Below are 26,004 nucleotides of genomic sequence, written 5' to 3'. Positions count from 1 at the left end.
TTTCATGTCTTTATAATGCTTTGTTCCAAAACTATGACTTTTTGTTACCCCACCATTATTTTACGAACACACTGTATATATCTCCTCTCACATAGTACTGTACATTGGAATCATTATGTGCCCAAAGCCCTGTTTCCTGCACTCCATGATGTAGACCTCAACCCTGTAAATTTCAATCTATTGGTCAAATGAATGTAATTATAGTTAATTTAATGATGCTGTCAACAGCACTGATCACAAATTGTAGAATGATACGATGACAAGTAAACAGTGGATTTGGAAGGATGTGGAAGTGGAAGTGGTTGTGGCTTAATTTACAGTATTAAGCTGGCATTTGCCTCAAGGGACTGAGTAAAACTACAAAAGCTCAGACATGATAACCAGACTCCAGGACAAAATTTGAACCTGACACTTCCCAGAAATTAATTCTATTTTTATTTTCTTCATTCACATTTGTCCCACATTTGCAGGGTCTGCATTGTTACCTCTCTTGGAGGCTTATGACTGATCTATTTTTTGGACCTTGGTAGAACGAGTGATCAGCTCTATCTGCAAGGCTTCTACATATACAAACACAGAAAGATGTGAACAAACATCCATGCCTTGACTGGGACTCGAACCCATGGTCGCAGCGGCCAGGCGCACGAGGTTCATGCCTCAGTCCGCGTGGCCACTACGCTGGCATGCTAACCATTCTATTGTGACATTCAATCTTGGCCACATGAAGAACTCAAGTCTACCACGCTGCATGTACCCATGCTAACAGTGACCTGAAGCTGTGGAGCTCTTAGAAACAATAAAGGCATACTATCATTTAAGGGAACAACATTATAGATTATGCAAAACATATGTCAACAGAAACAAAAATAAATAATATACATTACATCATAAGCAACTTTGAAGTATGGTAACAAGGCCTAGGTATTTAAGAAAAGGGACACCAAAAGTCTAGAAACAGAAATTAAGTTTCTATATACTTTGTTGTGTATTACAAGACTAGAACACCAATAAACTCAGATATAAGTTAAATGTTTCAAACATTAACATTGAAATTGAAGACTATCACAAAGCACAGTACTATATGTATTGAATGAAGATAAATAGAATACCATTTATAAATTTCTGGGATGAAGAGTCATGGGTGCCTAAAGATAAAATGGAGGTTTACTAACCATTTTCATTATCACAGTTCCATTCTCATACCCTAAATGCCAGAGTTGGTTTGTTTCCTCTCAATAAAATTCCATCACTTATGCCACTTTTGATAAGAATATTATGAGTAAGAGAGAAACAAACAAACTGACCACTCAGTACAATTAGATTATCAAATCTTTTTGTCCTTAGCAAAGCAAATATTTCCTTGTGTGTGCACTCTACAGGACAAGGCAAGTGGAAAACATACAGATATGTTCATACTCCATGCAGCACTGTGATGCTAAATATTCTGGTGTGTTCATACTTGTCAAAGGGTTAATTTTCAATCAGCTAAATCTTGTAAGAAAAAATATGTTAAGGTATATCACATTATTCTAATATTTATACAGCAAAACTGATTTACAATCTTTTAGTACAACTATAATACATGGCAGGCACATATAACAGTTAGCAGTACTGCACCATCAATACAGTTCCTTTTGTGCTATCCAAGAGCCAATCTGATGAAATGTAACACACAATAATCCATGCTGTGTGCAGGACTCAATACTCAAGTAAACTCCTCAAACTTCACATTTCCCTAAGCAACAATAAAAATCACCCATAGATGTTAACTTTAGGTAATTAGTTCAAAAGTAACTAGCTGGAGACCACAGACCAAGGGAACACAATTACTTGTGAACAAACACATCAAGGAAAGTTCAGTTACTGTATTGTATTTGTATTTTTCTAGTGCTGTTTCCACACATTCATCACGATTGGAGCTACTGGCATTTATATCCATGGAAAAATCCATTCATAATCATCTATTTTAACAATTCAAATAAAATTAATTTAGAATTCTTTAGTTTATTTTCCAATATATGCATAATGATACTTAAGAGTCTGTACATATTCTAAACATTTATGGGGACTTCCAGGATCAGACAGAATGAAACCAAACTGTATTGTGCTACACCTAAAAGCAGTTGTTTATAATAAGGATTGTTTTCTTTTTCAAAACTCTTTGAACTATATATATATATATACAAATGCAGCAAAAACCAACATGCAACTGAAACAAAGTACGACATGGCAGACATGTTCATTTAATTGGCACGTAAATTTCTGAATATACCAAGTTAATATACACATCAAAGGTACAAAATACACACTGTACTAAATTGAATGTTATTTTCAAGAAGTAAAATATTTTTACTAATTATAATACATTCAACTTGTAAGCTGGATTATGTAATTTAGTTAATAAATTATGAACTGCTAGGTTTATGAAATGTGGGGAGACCACTTTTATGATAAAGTGTTTGAATCACTCTTTTCATCTCTGAAAGGGACTTCCTTATCAACACACATGAAATCTGCTCATAGGATGAATATTTCTATGTGGAACTTGTCTAGCCATTTGACTGGCTCTGAGATAGCACAAAAGGATCTCAAATCAACAATAACTTTTTAAAATTGAGTGTTAGTCTTTATCACTACAGTACAAAGTAAAGTAAAGCTGTCCCACTATACACCATGCAGGCGCTTGGGGGAAGAGGAGGTATAGCTCCTACTCATTCTTTACCTCAGCATTAGACAGGGGTGAGTGGTCAGCATCACACTCCAGTTGTGCTTTACCTCCAGGAAAGGACCCTGGTACCCATAGGATAGGAGGCCCGGTGGGCCCCAGAACCAATCTGGACACAGAGGCTAGAGGAAAGATCCTCCACCCCTGTCAGGGATCAAAACCTGGTCGTCCAGTCCATAGCCAGTCGGTAAAGAATTAAATTAAAATACAAGTGGTCGACAATAAAGAATCCTTTAAACATAGCACTATTCTGGACAAAGACAAGCAGATAGAGTCAAAGACAATCTGCAGTTTGTTACAGCCAATTCTGTTTCCCACTATTCACTATGAAAAGACAGGCAATAGGGTTGGTATACCGGTAATGATACCTGCACTTACTTTGCACAAGTTCTGGTTCTGTGCCAATCTGGTTCTAAAAGCCCTTTAAAACCTGAACACAGGCCACAGTAAGCTAAGAATATACACTAGCTAAGGAAGTCATTGATTTCAGAGGAAGAGAGTACTTTAGTCTGCTGCGGTTTTGACTGCTGGAATGGTGACATCATTACGAGAGGCTGCTGCAGCGGTGTCTGCATTCTGTTCATTGGAAGCTTAGTTGTAGCCGGAAGAAGCGAATCAAGGGAACTTGTCTGATGTGAGCCTGTGAACACAGGCTGCTGGGATGATGCGCAAGGTGCAGGTGGTGACTGCCACTGCCAGTGAGTAGCCACAGGAGCTGGTTGAAAGGCACCAAAGCCTTGTGGAGAAGCTGCAGGCCTGACAGTATTCTGCCACCCAGTTCCTCCCACTTGGTCTCCTGTCTGTAGGGGTGGCCAAGTATATTTTGTCTGGTTTAAATTGTTTTCAACTAATGTGGATGTTAGATCCTTTACTTGAGTCTGTGTTTTACTCTGTGCTGGAGTAGATGGACTGAGTATGGGCTGAGCTTGCAATCTTTGCTGAGCCTCCTGTTGCCTTGTCAACCTGTTAAAGATACAGTGACTGACAAGAAAAGAAAATTCCAACCATCACAGAACCAGAATTTTTTTTATAAAACATTCTATACAAAAACTAAAACTACTTCAAAATTCAATAAACAGTTCTAAGTTGTATTCTAACCTCTTTCTTTCAGCATGCTGTTATAACTGCAGCACCTTCTAAATCTTATTCTTTGCAATATAACGGAACCATAAACTGATGCAAGGTTATGTTCACATTGGAATGTAAAGTCGATAGGTGGGTCCAACCTAACCAAATATCTTTTTATTTAAAATGTGCAGCATTTTAATCTCTTGATCCTTTACAAAGACAACATTTGATATGAAAATTTAATAAATTTTAATCTGCAAGGTTTAGTGACAAATGGTTATATATAAAATTTATGTAGTCTTGCTTTCTTATAGCAGGTAAATTAAAGTACAAATACACATATACAAGCTGAAAGACTGTAATTTTGATTTCGAACCAAAAGAATTAATTTACTGTTGCACAAGGCATGTTACGTATGTTGGATGACATGTGAAGAAATGCCTGTGTATTGTGTACATTGGATGGCATTGAAGAATTAACTTAATAAGCTTCTAAAATTTGATTACAAAGTTCATAATGCACAGGGAATTATAGGCTTTTACAGTGACACACAACAATTGTATACCTACCTTCAGATAAACTGTCATAAAGCAAACAATACATACCTTTGTTTATCTTCTAAATTAAGTGAAATATTAGCATTAGCAATCCCATTGATTTGACGAGTGTTTGGAGTTGTATCTGTTTCTTTCCCTCCTGTGAAGACGTCCAACCCTAGACCTGAAAACATCTGGTCCAGCTCCGACTGAGGCTGTGGAGTAGGAACTAGCTGAGATTGACTGTTGTTGGAAGTAAGATTCAGAGGAACAGACCTACAGCAAAATAACTGCATATTTATTACTCCTCCTAACAAATTTCCTATGTCGGGCAGAAATGAAAGTCAAATGAAGTTTCAAATTGCTTCCACTGTCCATTTTCACTTCTCTTTTGATATAATTTTTTCTAAAAATATCAAAAACTCCTAGGCAGTTCAATAAACAGTAATGAGTCATGATCAAATCTGCTTGTTTCAGTCTACTTTTATGATTCTGTTCCAAGACGTTCGTTATACGTCTTTGTTCATTATGTGTATCTTGCATTCCTGAGCTTTTACAGTATGTATCGTATACGTTAGCAGCCATTTTAAAGCATTAAAACCATGTATTAAACATTGAATGGTCTATACAATACGTTTTATTATAATGTATGTATACGTTATGGTTTATCGTATACGATACATAACGTAAAATAAAATAACTGGCTAGATTAGTTTTATTAACCAAGAACAATTCAGTATAATTATCATATAATAATTTTCTGATAATTATTGTAATAAATACATTTTTTTAAAAGTTTATTTATTTAAATCTTACAATTATGTTCACTATGCGTTTCGTATTTCGTTTTATAAGGTACTCTATCTATTGGCGACTTTAAGAAATTTTTAATGAATTGTGACATTCGTTATAGTGAATGTTCGTAAATCGAATGTTTGTTAACCGAGAGTTGCCTATATTCGAAGTTTACCAATCCTGTGACATAAGCAGTAAAATCACACTTCTCAGAATTCACAGTGTACAATGCAATAAAACAGTCTTGCTTATTCATTCGTGGTTTTCAATTTTCAAGCATTTCCTGGGAACATAAGGCATTAAAACATACATAAGGTGCCAGAACTGACTTAACTTTGATTTCAACAAGCATTTTCAAATAATTTTGTATTTTTTGCACATAATTCTATGATTAACCAATACAATAACATTCTATGATCTAGGATAGTTCAGTTTTCAATGTGACTGCCAATGAAATGGACAACCAACACAAGCAGGTATTTTTCTCTGGCCAGCTCTGAAGATACTGCCACCTCCTAAACAATGGGTTTCTGGGAGATCTTTCACTTGTCTCCATCTAGTGCAAGGTTAAGAATGTGTAAATCTATACCACCACTTGTCCATTCATCTTTATGGCATAGTGCTTAATTAAGCACATGAACAATGTTACCCAAAAAACATAACACTTATGAATTTTAATACTGGCCTTCACTAATAACAAAGTCAAAGACTTGTGGGAGTTAAGTCATATTTTTTTTTATTTTTAATATTTGCCATACTGAGATTACTTTTAACTGTGCCGGCCAAAATCTTAATAACACCAAGATAGTGTGTCTGAATGTATACACAAATATTGTTCATATTACTGGCAACTTTCCTTGCCATTTTATTTTCTTCACAAATGCAACTTTCAAATTTTGTATCTATGAGCCCTTGCTGTATGCCTTTCCATGCACGGCAACAATAACAAGAGGAATCTTTTACATGCACCATGTAATATGAATCTAATGACTGGGTAAATGAAATGCAGGCCCAACACTCATAATTCATACATACTTGGATTCCTGCTGAATAGAGTTGAGCTGTTCCAACTTTGTACGATGTTCTCCTTCCACTCGGCTTACCATATCTTTAATCACAGTCATTAGAGCATTGAACTGATTCAGTGTCAGTCCATTCTCTATACTTAATGGCATTAGAAATGGGAGGATTCTAGTAGCCATCAGTTCTTTTGTAATGCCAAGCTTCTTATGTGTTAATGCCAATTTGTAGATCCCTAGAAGGCAAAGATATCGACAGTTACATTAGTTGTCATAAAATATGCACAAGACCTTATTCAAAGTTATAATGATTTCTCATTTTCACTGACTTATTCTGGTATAGCACATTTATTATCTTGGAACATTCATAATCCAGCAAGGACTAATACGTGACACAAATTTAACAACAAAACTGAAAATAAAGTTATTAAAAAAATATGTAACAACTCAAATTTATACAAGACCAAATATTTCATAAGTTGTAAAATTATTGCAAAAAACACATTTTGAACTAATATAAACACAGTTTAAAGAATTTTGATAGACAGTTATATAACCACCATAAATTTTTCTGTATGAAGCCCTAGCAAACTCTTCCACAACGAAAGTGCTTTTGCACATTTTCTTTCACTAACATATTGTATACAAAACACACTTCAGTATGACTATAATCACAAACTGGTCATACAGTAAGGAAGTTAAGTTCAGATACTGGTGCGTGTAATAGCAATCAGTTGCATCTGTGTGCATTGAGATGAGGGTAGTGTTAAATGCTGCTAAAAACATCAATATCCTGTTGCAAGTCGGTAAAATATCAACCATTTCTCCTTTTTACTCGGTATAGGAGAATGAGATATGAGAAATTTTGAAATGGTTGAAGGGTGCAAAACTTTAAGATCTTGTGTTGGTTATTTGGATAGGGCAAGTGCATACAAACAATGAAATAGCAACTGATGGAGTTATTATGGAACATATACTTATATAAGAGATAAGTGTGACAAATTTTACACACAAAAACTTGTATGTATTTTGCTCCAAAAACTAATCACATTACAAAAGGAAGCAAAAAAATAAATACTACAGAAGGATTCAATACAAGTGAAGCCATTCTGACAGTAGGAAACAGAAGCCCAGATATGCTCCTGTAATCAAAACATGTAAAAATAAAAATTGTTCAAGATTCATTCATTACATTTTCTTGGATTATTAACCCTTTGAAGCCAAAGTTCATCTAAATAACACTCAACAATTCATAAAGTGAAGCTTTCGCGGCAACCAAAGTTAATGAAAACTCTCGAGCAACAAGCCGCATCAGGTGGCTGAATGGTTCATTCACCATTCAGCCACCTGGTGCGGCTTGTTGCTCGAGAGTCTTTCATTAATTTAAGAATTCATTCTGCACCTGAAAGAAGATGCAACCCTTCTCAATTAATAGGATCAACTTGTTAATGTTGTTTAGAGAAATGACCACTGTTTACAGTATCACTGTAAATATAATGTAAATACAAAATGTAGAGTTAATGACTCTTAAACCAGCTGGTACACATACTGTCCACAGACCAGGAGAAAAGCCCTGCGGGGGGAAGTCGTTTCTGGGGCAGTGCAGGGGGAATGTTTACTATCAAGTGGACTAGAGGGCTGCTATTGGTGGGAAGTGTGATACGTCAGTTTTACACTACTACACATAGACTGAAAACATCAAGCAGTTAAGATTAGCATGTAGTGAGTCCACCTCTAATGTGTTCTGTGGATGTTGTGATAATATTCTAGATTAAATCACTGTGCCACTGTGAGGTAATCTTAAAGCTGTACCCATTAGAACACATGAAAGCCTGTTGTCCATTCAGTGGTTGTGGAACGAATGCGTTTAGGATGGGTCGTCACTCTTGCGCATACACACTTATCGAATTCCTAGCAGGGATTTTCTCCTGGTCTGTGGACTGTAGTTACTACTATGCTTTAAATGGTTAACAACCCAACTTATCTACAGTTCTATCATATATTTCTCTAGTGTTCTGTTGGGTATAGTAGCACAGCATACCAAGTATTCCCATTAACACAGCAGGTTCTCTGGAAGGGATCTGAGGCAGAAATGGAAGTACTTCATCCAAAACTAACCACTTGTCTAGGTGCTCCAGCAACTTGCCAACACATACCAGACAGTTCACACGCACCTGCAAACATAACAGCAATACACCAAATAAGAAAATGGCTGTAACCTCATGAAGGAGACAAAACCACTGAATTTTAGATTCACGTAACATTCTTTTGCTGTTAGGGGAAATAGTATGCATAGAATGTAAATGGCTTTCTTATTGCATAACATAATTTTACTCTTAACACTTTTGCTGAGGTTTATGAATGATGAATAAGACAATTATAAAATATAAATTAAAAATGAGGTGAAAGAAATCATAGACTTCTTCACTCACTCTCAGAATAATCAGCCCCAAATGTCAAAAAAAGAGAGACCTTTAGAAACAAAATAAGACCTGTGAGGAGGAACAATGGTTTGTTCTTTTGTGTATGACACACAAAATGTCAAAAGTTAGGCATACAGTTTGATAATGTTAGAAATGTTAAAATTTTTAATTATATTGAAAACATAATTTTGTAAATTTGGTACCACAGTTTTCTCTTACAGTGTATCATATATGTATGCAAGGAATTAAAATATTTAACACGTGTATTTAATTTAATGTCACTTCACTGTATACTTTTCAATACCAATTTCCTACTTGTTAATAAAATTAGAATATGATTTATTCTGATATTTGATGTTCGTTCACTTGTCACTTTTTACACATTTAATAGATGTTTCTGGAATGACTCCCATTTGCAATAAACACACTTACTAGTAAGTGTAAAAAGTGACACATGAACAAACATCAAATATCCGAAGAATACACTCTAGGATGATGCACTACAGAATTAGATTACTTCTGTTGCTTCCCTATAACACACATTCATACTGTTATAAAGAGTTCTACTTTATATACAGGTTGGTTATAAATGTATACAATATTTGTAATTGTTCATAGTGGTAATTCTGTGCTGATTTCCACTTCATGTAATGCTAACATTAATTTACCCTCCTGTACTGAAACCTATGGGATATGCACTGATATACAGCGATTCATCAAACACATTCACATTTCACAGAATTCTAACCAATCAAACACATTTTATTTATTTATTTTTATTGATTTATTTGACTGCAAATGGGTTTTTACCTGGTGGCAGTGGTCCTACAATAAGACACAAAACAATAAGACACAACAAAACAATAAGACACAACAGAACAATGAGACAGAACAAAACAATAAGACACAAAAAACATAAGACACAACAAAAACAATAAGAAACAACAGAACAATGAGACACAACAAAACAGTAAGACAAAAAAAACATAAGACACAACAAAAACAATAAGACACAACAAAACAATGAGCCAGAACAAAACAATAAGACACAAAAAAACATAAGGCACAAAAAGAACAATAAGACACAACAAAACAACACACCACACTCAAAATAAAACAACTCATAATATTACAAAACCATATAACCTAAAGTACATAACTTAAAAACTCAACTAGACTTAAGATAGTAACAGTAATGAATTACATTTATACATCAGAAAAACATTAATTTCAAGTGAAGGTAACTCACTGAGATGTAGGAAGTAGCAATACAAAGGCGCTTGATACGTGGCAACAAGGCATTTTTCATGGCTGGATAATCAATGAGTCCTGCAAATGTTGGTAGAACAGACAGACAAAGCTCCTGAATCTGCTGAGCATCTGACTCAAGTGCCCGGTACAACATTGGTAGTACATCAGTTTTAATCTCTTCTGCTGGTGTCAATTTTAAGAGAAGTTCCATTTTTTGCATAAATATCAACAAAATCTAAAAATCAGAAAAACATACACGATTCATTCAGAAAACCCAGTATCTGCTGCCATCAACTTAAAATCACACACAATAAATACGTACACAAACATACAAATCATGAGTAGAATTTGAGGTTCTGGTGATGGCAAATATGAAGATAGACGTCTTCTGGGTTCCACCACCATGTAGTCTGGTAGAAGTTCTACATTTAAAAGGTCCTTGCTGATCCCTGATGATGAAAGCAGCAAGGACCTCTGAAACATTGGTAAACTTCTACCAGACTACAAAGTGTTACAACCCAGAAGGCAGCCTTCATCTTTAAAATGATGTCATTCATAAATGTAGGCAACTAATTTATTTATTTCAATACCTTGGAGAAATATTTCTGATAAGTGTTATAAATAGATCTCACTGGAATTTCAAGTCTGTTTCATATACAAAACTCAAATTGATTATCATTTTTTAACATATTAACCACTTCTATAATGTTTTTTGAGTGGCTTCTATCTCAATGACAGGATGACACATTCTGTTATATGAAACACCTCTTCCACAGGAACATTATGTATATGCAATTTTCCATCGATTTAACATTTTATAATCTGTTATATATACTTAGTGGTATGTTACACTGTGTGTTTACTAAACCACAATGCTACACATTGGGTTATCTTGTAAGTAATATATATATAATGTAATTAAATGTTGGTCTCACTGGTTGTCTTAGTATGCTTTAACTCAGCTCTGAGCCTTGGGATTAACACTCATCTATGTGAGCTTTATTTTTTTAATCCTGCACTGTAAACTTTTATTTATTACATGCTGCATGTTCCTTTCCTTATAAAACTAATAACAAAAAAACTATAATTTCAGTAATTTATTTTTCATCAATTTCACTGAATAATACAAACAGCATAATAGATGTTTTGAATTTGGTAACAAAAGGAAATGAATGGTTAATTTTCAAGCACTATATATGTGTGAGCATGTGTGGGTGCCCACATGCACTTCATTTTAAACTTCAGTACTGTGTAATCAATGCATGAAATTTGTTTATACTTTTTGCTCATTTTGGTCCATGAACTTGTAGTAGTTCAAAAAAGCATATCACCTGGAAATTTCCCTGATTAAATGTGGCCATGATAAACGAATCCTCTCAAATAGCATACACTAAAAAGGAACTATTCTCACATCTGCTTTCTATGGGAGTAAAGACATGAACATGTTGATTACCTGGATAGGATCCTGCATCTTCATCACAGGCTTTAGGTGTGGAAGGATGTGTTGTGAATATTCCTCCTTGCTGCAGTTCTGTGTCACTAACAGTATATTTGGTAAAACAAATGGAACCATTGTTGGATTCACAAATTCCTTCATCAGACATGGAAGTATTCTAAAACACAATACGACATTGGGCATGAGTGGAAAAATACATTTTATTAAATAACATACAATGATTATGTATGTTACACATCATATTAAATTTCTCTCTCAACAGAACAAGACTTGGGATGTGAAAGTGTGGACTAGATTCAACTGGCTTAGGACAGAACCCAATAATAGGTTCTTATGAACTTGATAATGAACCTCTGAGTACCATAAAAGGTAGGGTATTTATTCACAAAATGAAGATATCAACTTATCATAAAGGACTCTGCTCTGCACAGTAAGTACATTAAAAAAATCAGTGCTGCCAACTACATTTTCTGAAAAACCAACTGGAAAACACTGTCAGATGTAAATTAACATACATATTACCTAACTTACAGTTTGATAAACCCTACCCTTAACATTAAAAAAATATTACTTTCATAGCACCCATATCATCTGTTCAGGCATCTGAATGTTTTAATTCAAGCACTGTACACTACAGGCTTCCTACTAACTTACTGCACCTCTTAAACTTTCTCTTTATCACATTTAAGTTTGTATCAAATCATCATGCAAATCTCTCCCTTGGTCCTACCCTACCCTCAAACATTTTTGCAACTAGTGAATGGCTGCTTTGCAGAACAGTGGGACAAAGCTATTCATATACTCAGATTCAGCAACACTGTGCAATTCGCACTACTTCTTTTAAACAACCTTGAGTTTCTCAAATCTTTAGAGCTACTTTTTTACAACCAGAGAAACACAATTAAGAGGTACTAAGTAATACAAATCATACAGAAGCACTGGATGAAGGTAAGGGTCTTAAATGTTCTGGAAGAAACTTATTAGATATAATATTTTAAATATACAGGAGGTTAAAATTTGAACCATTATGTAGAAAAAGTATAGGTTATTGTCAATTACCATAAACAAATAACAGAAATCAATATTTCCAGACAACGAATGACAAATATTTGGGTTCTTACGAGTAACAATTTCTGCTGTTGAGTAGCTGCCATCTTGAAGCATACAGCCAATTTTAAAAACAATGATATTAAGAACAATGAAAACTTGTCATAAACTGACTATACGAGACAACTAAAAGTAAATGAGTGGTAATTTCCGCAATTATACAATATTGCTGCTCTAAGCTTCATATAAAAAAATCTATAAAAGTTGGTCATCAATGTCTCATCAGTCACTGAAATATCCATATTGTAATTCCTATTCTCTGGTTGTCTGTGGACAACTTGTATCCTACCAATGTTTCTCCTCTCCCTGAAAGTCACATTAACTCCTCACCGTCGAGGGGTGTAAAATTACGTCCGGCATTTAAATTCTTGGGATTGCGGCAGGGCGTAATATTACGTCTGGCTTTAAGCCTAATTTCTTCAGCTCATAACTTTGTAACGATTAATGCCAGCGCAATGAGGTTTGTAGTACTCTGTTGTGGAAAGTTTTCTGTGTGTGAAGATCCGGCAACCTTGTTGAATATCCCTTGAGCGACTACCTGGGAGTCTAAAAATAAACGACTGGCCTCAGTTTTGCAATGGAGAACCCTTCAAGCAGTCTTGTGTTATCTGATGCTGAACAAATATCACTTCTAGACGAAATATTGGAAGTGACAATTATAGTAGCTCGGACACTGAGAGTGTAGACTTTGAATATACACAGTTGGTGACACCGGGAACGTTAGCGATTAGTGATAATGAGAGTGACAATGGTGGTGGCGAAACGCCAGGAAGAAATTGTAGAAGCAAATTCAGGTATTGTTTCCGGCAAGTATATGTGGAAAAATATAGACTCATTTCCTGCTTCAAGAGAAGCATTTTGTAATGTATATGGTCCTCGGTTCGACACGGCTGAACTAGATGTCGTGAGTTCATTCGAAAACATTTTCGATACAGCTCTTGTGCAGCTCATTGTAGATGAAACCAACAGATATGCTAAGCAAGAAATTTCTAAAAGTGCCCATCCTCTCACATATCGATCTAGGATTAGGAAGTGGCAAGATGTCACAGTAGACGAAATTTACGTGGTTTTGGCTCTATTTATGTTGATGGGCATTGTTCAAAAGCCTACAATCAGATCTTATTATGCAAAGAACCGGCCGCTGTACACTCCGTTCTCAACTTCTCATCCATTTGCTCCCATTGGTCACACACAGAGAGCTCATCTTATAAGGTAAGATTACAAAACCATCTTTTAAGAGGATTTCAGTGAAAAATTCATAATTATATCTCATATAGTTCAAAAGTTATGGAAAAAAACGTATTTTACAGCAAAATTTAAACGGGCATTTAAAAAATACTACCGCCGGAACAGCACAACAGCGGTATATGCTGGGTATTTAAACTTCCGTGTCAACAGGTTAACACTCCAATGAGCTCAGAAAAAGAAAAATGCACCAGAGTTAAAACCAAATGTTCTATGAGGGGCAGTTACAATTAACTCTTCAAAGACCACAGGTAATTATATGTATCACCTGCTTTAATAACAAGCAACTCTGCACCTTGTCCACGGAGTGTAAGTATGGGTTTTGTATTATTCTCATAATAAACAGCAATTATTTCCTTGAACAGCATTAACCATCTGATCTGTTTTCTATGAGGTAAGAACTGAATTTTCAAATGTTATTTACAAGAGCTTCAGATTCAAACAGTTAATCCAATGTAGCAGTGCATACCAATAAATTTTACTTTGTACACTAAAAGCTTTTCCCATTGTTTACCTTGAGAAAATGAGATGTATGCCTTTTTTTGGGAGATACTTAATTAAATATGATGGATACCAACACCTATGAACAGAAATTATATTTAATATATATTAACAGCAGACATATAAAGTTAAATCGCTCTCAATTGCTAACACAATGTCAATTAGATAATAACAAAGGACATTTCAGTAGAATAAAGCGACCAATTCATTTTCAACTTCATTCTTCAGATAATTATAATCTTTGCTCACTGTTTGATTGAAACTCACCTATATATACAGACTCGGTGTGGCAGATTTTGTATAATCTGTGGCAAACCCTTGTAGAACCGAGACTTCTGAAGATTATCCCATTGAAATAAAGAATCCAAATAATTAAGAGTCTTCACCCCCACATCTTCAAAAAATTCAATCTGGAAAATGTGAGCTTAAAGTAAGTACAAAAAGTTAAAGTCTTAAATGACTGCCTTCATGGAGCATGAGTCTTAAGAAGTTATTGCACATTCAGCTAGGCAAGAAATTTCCAGCCTTTATAGAACACAGAGGTTCATAATCATATTCACAAAATCCCACCAATGACCCTTATCCTGAACTAGATGAATCCAGTCCATATCTTCTTTAATAAAATTAATTTCATTTCACATTATCTTCGCATCAATGCCTGTCTCCAAAGAGATCTCACCCGATAATATTTTCTGAGTAAAATATTTTACATATTCACTACTGTTTCGTGTATTCTTTGTCTCATCTCATCTAACTTAATATACACCTATCTTACCATGGTTCTAAATGAACTTATTATCTCAATTAATCTTGAGGATAACAGAGTTCTCATGCAAGTTTCTCTTACTGAACCATTGGTTCCCTTCCAAACAATAAACTTATGCATACACATCATTCTTAAAATGAATTCACAGTAACCTGAGATAATATTATGATCTTATGGACAAAAGGTGAGACCAAATGGCTTTATTAGTCCTACCCACAGTGGGCAAAGCCTGAACATGTCCAACACTTCTATCCTTAATGTGAGGTACAGCAGAAGTGCAAACTATCCTACAAAAGAATGTTTTGTTTCATATTCTGACATAAACTTCCATCTCTTCAAGTCTTGTGGCAATAAAAACTTTAATCTAAATCTCTTCTGTTCAAAGTCCAGAAACAATACAATAGTAAACAAGTACACAGATTTAACACAAACTTCATCAAAAGAAGGTATGAATTTTCTGTGGTTAAACCTATACAATACAATATACCTGTTCTTGCTTAATATATGATCCAATCTGACTGGAATCATTCCTAACTATACCAAGACCAGACATTTTCATTATCTTCTGCAATGTACTTAAAACTGTTACCAATTACATGTTCCACGTGTAATTTTGAGTGCATGTTTTAACAAGTACTAAGAAAGCAAATTTAATGGCAGATGATCACAATACAGCCAATGGCTGCATAGCACAGAACTGTATGATTTTGAAATACAAATAATTTTCTCACTTGAATGCCACATCTGAGAAGTACACACAAAATTTTGGTCAGAAAACTGTATTATGATTAAGATGGGTCTTACAGAAATAAGATGTGGACTGAACTGATTTAGCTCAGGTCTGTCTCAGTGGTAGGCTCTTGTGAACAATGCACCAAATTTTAAGATTCCATCGATACCAGGGAATTTGACTAGCTGACGAACCATTAGCTTCATGAGGACTCTGCTCCATAGCAATAATTAGTCAGAATGAAAAGATACCAAGTCCAACAGAGGTACACTTTTTATAAACATTTATACACTCACAAATTAGGGTTACAATTTGCTTATAAGCTGTAATAATTGTCAGTAAAGTGACAAATTTTGGAATGGTCCGCAGAGTTTGAGTTTTGTTAGTGTCAAATTTTCTCTTATCACACACAATAAAGAACTGCGGGCCACCCAGCCTCCTGTCCAGTGTGTACTGGAAGCTCTCTCCATGCAGGTAAAGTGGTCAGAGTATGCAGCTGATCACTAATCTCCACCTAGTATCCAAATTAAAAATGAGTGAAGCTTCACTCACGCACAATAACAACTTTTTTTACTACTTGTTTAGAGAATAACAATGAAAACATTGAGTTTAAATGTTTATGTACTGTTTATAAATAAGACATCATCTTTGCACCTTATATTCTTTTTCCATACATGTCAAAATAACAGGAAAATATTAATGTTCTAAATTTAACTGAATTTTGAACATACCTTGGTAAATTGATGAGCATCAGGCCTCAATTCTGGTGTAACATTCAACATCATTTTGACATAGTCTCGCAGTCCATCTGTTACACAAAGTAATCGCGCTGCTTGCAGCTGCTTCAGCTGAAAGAATAAACAATACAATTAAACAGTTTTTAACAGTCTGAGTAAGTAAGCCTACTGTCAAATAATGTTCAAACCAATGGGGACAGTCTCAATGAACACCTATTGTGAGACAAAGTATCAAGGGTGACCACACACTATTACAATAAATTATTTTCTACATTAGAGCTCTGCTAGTTTTAGAAATCACAGTCTTGACTCTGGATACCCAACTTTACATACAACTCAAAATTACCCCTGCTGCTTCTCACTCATGCACTTCATAGTTTCCCCCTCCCACTGGGCAGCATTACTCAAACCTGGCTAGGGGGTGTTGGTTTGAACAAGTCACTGTTATGAGAGCACATGATAATAATTTAGAGTACAGTGACACATTTGTATAATTTTCATCATTCTGAACAGAGAAAAGGATAAAGTAATCCTAACCTTTGCAGACATACACATCAAAGCTAAAACAACATAAATTCACAAAAGATCTACTATGCATATAAACAAAAAACCTGCATTATATGCAGCTGGCAAACAAAATAAATGTTCTTATTGGCATAAACATCACAGCTGAGTGGTCAGAACTATTGCTTTGTATTCGGGGGTCTCTGACTGAAGTCTCGGCCTGGATGCTGGTTATCCTGACGGGTTCTTTATGGTGTTCATCAGCCTCTAAAGGCAAATATTGGGAAAGTTCCTTCAACATCCTTTTTAAATCATTACTCTTATCATCTGACACTATATAGTTTTAGCTACTGATAATATCATTACATAAACCATAAATAAATAAATTTTCATAACTAACATTTTTCATACAAACATACCTCACACGCATTCCTTTTGTAAGAGCTCCAGTCTCCTTTATTGTTGTAGAGAGGCTGACCTGAATTGTGCAGAGCGAAGATGAGCATTCCAAGGGAAAACATGTCGCTGGCTGGAGAGTGACTAAGGGTCAGGGCACATTCAGGAGCCAAGTAATCAAGACATGGTTGAGCCGTTGGATGCAGTGTGGGGCTGTATTCTACAAAAGGCCAGTATGGCTCCAAAAAACAAATAAAGAAAAGAAACACCAATTATTACTCTGTACCCACGTTTCAAATTTAAAAATTTCCAGGGCAACAACTACTAGCCAATCCTATTATCCATAACAATTAAGTATCTTATGGATTAGGAGTGTAATTATGAAGCAACTGACTTCCAGGTGAATGTTATGAAATATAAAGAAACTATAATACATTGACTCTGCTATATAAAAGTATAAATTCCTGTAAAAGAGACAATTTTTAAAAATTGTTATATACAGGGACTCAAAAACACGCAAAACATCAGAAAGATTAGTCACCATCCCAGCTAAGATTTCAACTGGGCACTCCAAAACAGAAATCAGAAGCATTAACTGGTTGAAAAACCCTAATTTATACAAGACTGGCAGCATTATACAACCAGCACATAACTTTTCTGAAATGGTAATCAAAGATAAGATCAGAAAAAAATCAAAACTGTTATTTGTGCAACCAATCCATTTTGGGTTTCTTATCAAAAAATTTCTGCCATAGTATAGTGTTTGCCACTTCAATATCTAAACAAATAATACGGTACTACAACTGGGAGAAGATGTACACTGTGAGATTGCTGAACAAACTGTACTTGAAATTTCATAGCAATCATGTATTATGATGCAGTACAGTTTTACACTAAAACAGACTATGACAATAGCATAACTAGACAATGAGAGGAAACCTCATATGCAGCATCCCAAAGGAAAAGCGTCCTTTCTTTCAACATAATTAACACATAAGCTTCAAAAACATAATTTGAAAATATCATTATCTAGTTTCCTCTAAACATATAAAACTGTTACATATTTTTACAGCATGTTTAGAGAAAGTATTTTGCAACAAAGGTATTAAGCAAATTAATAGAATCAATAAATACAGCTTCAAACTTTGAACTTGAAAAGAACAATATAAAAATTACCCGTGAGTCTTGTGTGTTACAGTTGTTTATGCAGAAGTCAAAGCCAAATATCTTCCATGCACCTTGCTGGTTGACCACAATCACCTCAGGGCAGATATTATGATGCAAGAGTTTCACATCACTGTGAAGGAAAGCCATTCCCTCCCCTACCTGTATCAAACATACCCAGATCAAATACAATGGTTCACAAACATCATAAACAAGAGATGACCATATATGCGTATATATAATGAAGACCAACAGATTAAAAACACACGTAACTTCAGCTATCTGAACTGAAAAGAAAAATGAAGAAGTTTCAGAAGAAAATAATAAGAACAATCAAAGAATTCTTACATGTTCATAAGGAAGAAAAGGCTAGGCATTGCAAAAACAAAATTACTTACAAACTAAATTTCACCTGTTTTACTGTTAGTCAGAAACTTAAAACAAAGAACAAGATATCAGCCACTTACAAGCTAAAGAAACAAATTCCTACATGAAATTAAAGCAAAAGTAGAGACAGGTTCACGATTGATTCTTGGGGCAGATACATGATGAATGATGAATTGGGAAGGATGTGGAAAGAAATGGCCATTGCATATTTTATGGTACTATACCATCATATGCCTAGATAAACCACAACAGACCTGAGACAATACAGCAGGTGTCTAGTCCAAGTTTCAAGAATACCAACATCACAACTGCAACATTCAGTAAGGGACAGAAAGAAATAACAGAAATATGAAAACCAATTAGAATGGTGTGGTTTTAATGTGTAATGAGAACAGAAGGTGAATGACTGTCTGAAACAACATAACTAACTAGATGGCTTACTGAACCCGAAGGTTCATCACCAAATTAACCAAAGCCCTCCACCGGACCCTGTCCTGGGCCAACAAAATCCAGTTTCCTTCAACTCCCATCTCCCATAGATCCCACCTGAGATTATACTCCCATCTCCCCAGCAGTCTCTTCCCTTCAGGTTTCCCAACCAGTACCCGGTGCACACCTCTTGTCCCATCCATGCGCGCTACATGCCCAGCCCATCTCATTCTTCTCGATAGGTTTTCAAGCTCACCACTATGCAGTTTTCTCCACGCCCCATCGTCTTCCCTCTTAGGCCCAAATATCCTCAACACCCTGTTCTCAAAAACCTGCAATCTGTGTTCCTCCCTCTGAGTGAGAGACCATGTTTCGCACCCATACAAAACAACAGGCAAGATTATTGTTTTGTACACTTTAATTTTCAGGTTCTTAGAAATCAGACAGGAAGACAAAATATTTTGAACTGAGAAGTAGCAAGCATTTCCAGAATTTAATCTCCTCCTAACTTCCTCATGAGTGTCATTTTCATTTGTTATTGTTGTTCCCAGATATTTGAACTTTGTAACCCTTTCAAAGGACTTATTATCTACCCTAAGATAATTTTGCCCACCTGTCTTCTGATGACGAGATACTAACATGTACTTAGTTTTTTCTGAATTTACTTCTAGCCCCACCTGTCTACTAGCCTCTAGTAAAACTTCTGCGTTCCTCTTTATTGTATTCATATCGTCTCCCAATAAATTAACATCATCAGCATATGCCAATAGCTGATGTGTCCCATTCAATTGCAAACCCTCCTGCCTATCTTGGACTTTCCTGATAGCATATTCTAGCACAAAGTTAAAGAGCAAGGGAGACAAAGCATCTCCTTGTTTTAGACTGTTCTTGATGAAGAATGTCTCAGATACATATTTACCTACTCGAATTTTGCTACAGGTTTCATTTAAGCATGACGAATGCAAAAGATCTGATCAATCGTTGATCTGTTTCGTCTGAACACACACTGATGATCCCAATAATTTCATTCGCATATGGGGTTAATCTTGCCAAAAGAATGTTGGATAGAATTTTGTATGAGGTTGACAGCAGCGAAATTCCTCGGTAATTACCACACTCAGTCTTGTCCCCTTCTTATGAATAGAAATAATTATGGATTCCTTCCATTGTTGTGGCATCTCTTCCTTATCCCAAATTAACTAAATAAGCTTATGGATCGTCATATGTAACCCTTTGCCACCTGCTTTAATTAATTCTGCTGGAATCTGATCAATACCTGGAGATTTATAACTTTTCAACTTCCCAATGGCTAGTTCAACTTCATCTAAACTAGGTTCTGGCACCAACAGTTCAGCTGTATGTATTTTAATCTGTCTAATATCACCAGTCTCATGAACATTTAAGAGCTCACTAAAGAAATTTTTCCACCTATTCACAATTTTTATTGGATCTGCAAGCAAATTGCCACTATCATCCTTTACCAAATTGGTCTGGGGTTGATAACCTTTCTTAAAGTTATTAATGCCTCTGTACAGGTCTCTGATATTTTTTTCCTTATTATTTGTCTCAAGTTCAGCAATTTTGCCCTTCAGGTATTCCCTTTTCTTATTCCTAAAGGTTCCACTAGTCTCACGCTACATAGATTATCCGCATTTGTTTTGTTTGGGGTCCTGCAACCATTGAAATTTTGTTTGCTTCCTTCGATCTATTAATTTGGAACATTCTTCATCAAACCACGGTTTATTTTGCTTTCTCCTGTAGTATCCTAGTTTCTCTTTGGCTGAAATTTTTATGCAGTTTCTGACATTTTCCCACTCCCTGTTGATGTCAACCCTTTCATTATCTTCATCCGTCTCTAAAATTTGAAACCTATTCAAAATTTCAACTTGATATTGTTCCTTCGCCTCTCCCTCACTTAATTTTTTCAAATCAAATCTTTCTGTGTCAAAATTTTGTTTAGTTCGTCTACTTACTGAAAGCCGCTCCCTCACTTTTGCTATCACCAGATAATGATCAGTGTCACAGTCTGCTCCTCTAAAAATCTCACATCAGTTATATTTGTGTGCCTTCTATTATTTACTAACACATGATCTATTTGATTGTGTGTGCTCCCATCTGGAGAAGTCCAAGTGTATTTATGAACATCACGGTGTGGAAATTTGTACTTTTTACAATTACATCTTTTGACGTAGCGAAGGTTACTGCTCTAACACCGTTATCATTACTAAGTGCATGGAGACTCTCACTGCCTATTGTGGGTTTGAAGATATTCTCCCTCCCAATTTTTGCACTGAAATTTCCTCACATAATTTTCATGTGATACTTGCCAAATGTATCAAATACTGATTCCAATTCTTCATAAAAGCTATCCTTGATATCATCACTTTTGTCCTCAGTTGGGGCATAAACCTTAAGGACAATGATGTCGCACCAACGTCCTTCCAAAATTACTTAAGACAACCGGTCACTAACAAATTCTACTCTCTTAACTGCTGCCCTAATTCTGCTATGAACAAAAAAAACCGTCCCTAACTGATGATTGTCATTCCCCTTTCCTTAGAAAAATGTAAAATTGTCCACTGGGATCGTGCCCTCCCCTTCCCATCGCACTTCCTGCACTGCCACTAAGTCTAACTTATAATTCTCTAATTCCCTACTCACTGATTTCAGTGCCCCAGCCCTATAGAAGCTCCTAATATGAAATTAAAAAGAATGGGCCAATTTCGATAGAAAGGCCAAGAGAAACCTAAAAGTCTCAAGTAAAGGAAAATGACAAGAGCAGAGGGGAGAGGGAGAGTGAAGTCAGAGGAATTAAAGAACAGGTATGAATACAAAAGAGTACATGACACCAACATAGCCTGCAGCAACTTAAACATTTATAAAGTAAAACAGTGTGATTCTTTCCTCTGCTCTCCATGATTCTTCCTGCAAAGTTCCATTCTTTAGTTAATTATAGCTAATAAGAATCACTAAATATGTCACTGAAATAAATAACAGCAATAATGTGGCAAAATGGTGAAGGGTCAAGGGTCAGATGGTGGGTGCTAATGGATCAAGGGTGATGGATGGATGGTGATGCATATTGTTAAATGTTAATGGGTCAAAGGTTCAGAGCAATGTGTTCTGTGTCAAAGGTAAGGAGTGTTGCTGGGTTAAGGGTGATAGTGGTGATGAAAGAATAAAAATAAAACATAAAATCAAACTTTTTAACAGTCCCACTAATAAATAAAATATAGAAAATACAGAAAAATTTCAGACTACCAATCTCTAGCTCATTACTAAACACTAGTATAACAGAAAAAGTTACTTTACCTGCAGGAGACCATACTTGATTTCTACTTCAAACAAATTGTAATTTTTAAGTTGTGAAGGTTGAGGAGAAGGCATATTCTCTGTGAAGCCTACGATATTAGCAAGACTGGCAAACACAGGCTCTGTAGCAAATGCCAGGCTTTCCCTGCATCAAGAACAGAACACTGATTAATAAAGCAAATAAAATAGTATATATTACAATAAAGGCAAAGTGAACACATCTTACCTAGATTCTTCTAATGGATGCTGAACAATTAGAATCTGAGGATGCCTTAGTCTAGTCAGCTGTGAGACACCCCTTCGCAACATTTCCAACATAGCCTCTCTATCACTGCGGGGCCATCTTTCTAACTGGCGTTTTTCAAAGACAAAGATAGCTGCCTCTTGTTTAGTGGACTTCTTATATCCTTGGTATATCTTCCATAGTAAACCTACTCCATAACATATAAATCAATACATCACACAGAAATTAAAATTCTAATCTTATTATAAAGTTCCCCCTCCCCCCAAATAAATTGTATGTTTCTCATAACAAATCATATGCATGGAATATGAATCCCTTCTTGCATTAATTCTTTTCTATGTAAACCAACATGAAAAATGATTTTCTACACTCAGAAATATTTAATTCTCTTCTTAATCCAACTCTTCACATACTCAACAGAAGCGAAGTATTGTGCTGAATTGTGGTATTATTTCATTGGAATAAAAGTCAGAAAACATATGAATTATTCCACAATTTCCTTGCAAGTTGTACATTATGTGTTTGAAACATATTTTCAACCAAATACCCTTTTTAAATATACAAATTTATTTACACTTCTGCCACTAAAGGCTGAATGCATGTGTACGAACAAAATTTAATGTTTTATCTACCTTACTAGTTCTATCACCAGAATGGAGAACAATTCATAAAGGTATAATGACAGTTAACAAATGCTTTGAAAATGTGGCAACTTCAAATATTAGGAAATGGCAGTTACAAAACCAAAATAATATTCATGACAAAGATGGAGCAGATTAAGCTCATATAATTCTACTATTTATTTCAATAGATTTTATCTCTCCATCCCCTACCTAAAAGATGAAGAAAACTGTAATTTTAAAGGTTGTGAAACTTGATATTTAATTTTAAAGGTGTTTCAGAACAAAATTCTGAGAAGAATGTTCAGATTTAATACAGAAGAACCAACCAGAAGATGCAGAAAATTACATAATAAGGTGCTTCATAATTTGTAAGCAGGAACTGGAGCATTCCTGCTGTTTATTAGTATTCAGTATTTAACCTCATTAATCATCCACATGACTTTTACTGTGTAGATGGTTAGTATTAATACTGATTATTCACAAATTGTATTCTTCATCAAACAGTATTAAAATAATCAAGGTAAGGTGGACATACTGCAAACCTGAAGAAGATGCAAAAGAAATTCAATATTTCAGTTGGGAGGCCTAGATACAGATGGGAAAATATTATTAAAATGGATCCCAAAGAAACTAGGTGAGAAGGCATGGACTGCATTTAACTGGCTCAAGATAAGATCCAGTGGTGAGTTCTTGTATTCACAGTAATGAACATTCATGTTCTCTACAAAGCAAGATATTTCTTAATTATCTGGGCAACTAATAGCTTCCCAAGAATTCTCTTCTGTGAAGTTAATTAGACCATTTCAACATGTGTGAATGTATGTAAAATTCAAATAAAATAGGTTAAAATCCCAGGAAACTTTCCTTGGTACATACCGGATAAGAGGACAGAAGTGCTGGTGTGGACATGGTGGCAAAGATATAAATCTCAGCCTCTGCCAAAAAACTAACTCCATTAGACCAGCCTTTAGCCTAGTCACTATAATGACTGAGCAGTAATTTATTCATAAATTCAACAATTTTGGTTAGAAATCAGAAGAAGCAACACATAAGAACATTAACATAACTAATATTGGTAGGCATAAAGAGATTACCTGGACCAGCACTGGCAATATGACAGGTGGCTTCAAATTCTCGAGTCACTGGGTTTCCTGGTAGAACGCTTGACAGCTGTGATACTGTGCTACTAACAGTAGAACAAAGTTTGTTCAAGACATCCATGATGATTAATTTTAGTTACCTAGAAGAAAATACATTTTATAATATGAATTAAAATATATCCTCTCAAAATCTCAAATAAATCCTGGAGTTTATGGCACATGATCAAAAGCTCCAGAAATTTTCTATAAAAAAGTTGAATTTGTCAAAGATATTAAACAAGCAACATTGATGGAAAATCTTATGAACATCCAAGATGCAAAAGCATTAATTATGTGACATGCAGAGTGATGCACAAAACGCATGGTAAAAGAAACACATTTAACAAACCATCTTGAAATACTAAGACAGGCATTATGCGTCTTGTAAATCGCAAAATACACGTAACAATTTTTCAGCCAGTTTGACGAACCATAGCAATGCAGCTGGTACTCATATTCCGGAACTAAAATGTGCAATCATAAAATCTTTCCACTCAAAATTATACTGCAGCCTTGCAACCTCGACTCATGATGAATCAATACTGGACTCATTTGTGCAATATGAAAATAATGTGCGAACCTAAAACGATACAATTAAACAGCATAAAAAATGTCAACTTTCATACCAGGCTTCAACACCGCATTTCATCGAGTTGTAATTCTGAACATTTTCTGGCATTTTCCTCTCACGGAGGGAAGCGACCAACTTAATGACACGGCCAGTTTTCCGATCGCCGAAAACACGTATGTCCAAAAAAAGTAGTAATGTGAAGACAAATTCACAACCCTGCTAGAATCGAAAATTGATCCACAGTAATGTTACAAATAAATTATAACTGAACAACTCAATAAGGCACATATGAGTTTAACTTCATCTGGTTTATGAATTCAGAAGGGTACTTAACTAAAGTCTGACAGGTGCAGCACGAAATCCCTACCTGAAAAATTAAAATCCATATCTTGAAATGGTGACGGTATTCGCTTTAATGATAAACTTGTGTTTATGCCTAATTCGTGTGTTTATTGGTGAGTAAATAATTCTTCGCTTACTGCGAAATTTAAAACATTTCGTACACACATGCCTCTTGAAAATTTCTTCTATGCCCAAAATCAGAAGAATCCATTGACTCTGGTCAACTGCGCAGACAAACGCGGCTCGACCAAGGTGGGCAACATTACGAGGAGAATATTCTTACATCAATAGGAAAAATGTAGAAAGTACTGAGATTTGTGGTTCTCGCTGCCGTGAAAATGCAGATTGTAGCCTTGAAAAGAACAGAATTGATTTATTAAACAATTTTGCGAAAATGACCGTTGATAAAACATATTTTCCCCGTATGCAGGAAATCTGAATCCCTAACAAAACGTTAGTTGAATTAACAGCCTTACACGCACATGATAAAATCTAGATTCGAAAACTGCCTATGGCGGGAAACGAAAATCAAAA

General features: G+C 35.3%; 1 protein-coding gene across 4 annotated transcripts; it reads right to left on the bottom strand.

The window, feature by feature from the left end:
* Window positions 1-813: 813 nt before the first annotated feature.
* LOC110831230 (SCY1-like protein 2) lies at window positions 814-25,745 on the bottom strand. 4 transcript variants are annotated; one of them, XM_087340389.1, is made up of 15 exons: window positions 25,496-25,745; window positions 25,184-25,347; window positions 24,513-24,658; window positions 22,778-22,982; window positions 22,552-22,696; window positions 18,437-18,585; window positions 17,283-17,502; window positions 16,354-16,470; window positions 14,394-14,536; window positions 11,271-11,430; window positions 9,816-10,052; window positions 8,185-8,317; window positions 6,160-6,379; window positions 4,399-4,605; window positions 814-3,688 (listed from the first exon to the last, which is right to left on the bottom strand). In XM_087340389.1, the coding sequence occupies exons 3-15, from the start codon at window positions 24,637-24,639 to the stop codon at window positions 3,190-3,192; spliced, it is 2,562 nt and encodes an 853-aa protein (XP_087196515.1). In that variant the 5' UTR covers window positions 24,640-24,658; window positions 25,184-25,347; window positions 25,496-25,745; the 3' UTR covers window positions 814-3,189. The 4 variants fall into 4 exon arrangements, with proteins under 4 accessions (XP_087196515.1, XP_087196514.1, XP_087196517.1 ...); XM_087340388.1 differs by having other exon boundaries at window positions 25,184-25,344; XM_087340391.1 differs by having other exon boundaries at window positions 17,283-17,498; window positions 18,436-18,585; window positions 25,184-25,344; window positions 25,496-25,744.
* Window positions 25,746-26,004: the final 259 nt, after the last annotated feature.

Source organism: Zootermopsis nevadensis, unplaced genomic scaffold (assembly GCF_977971745.1).
Source record: "Zootermopsis nevadensis isolate Lab colony 2312 unplaced genomic scaffold, Znev_1.0 Znev_ptg000061l, whole genome shotgun sequence".
In the NCBI taxonomy this organism is placed as follows: Eukaryota; Metazoa; Arthropoda; class Insecta; order Blattodea; family Termopsidae; genus Zootermopsis; species Zootermopsis nevadensis.
The sequence above is the reverse complement of the archived record's forward strand: the minus strand, read 5'-3'. Positions and strand labels throughout refer to the sequence as shown.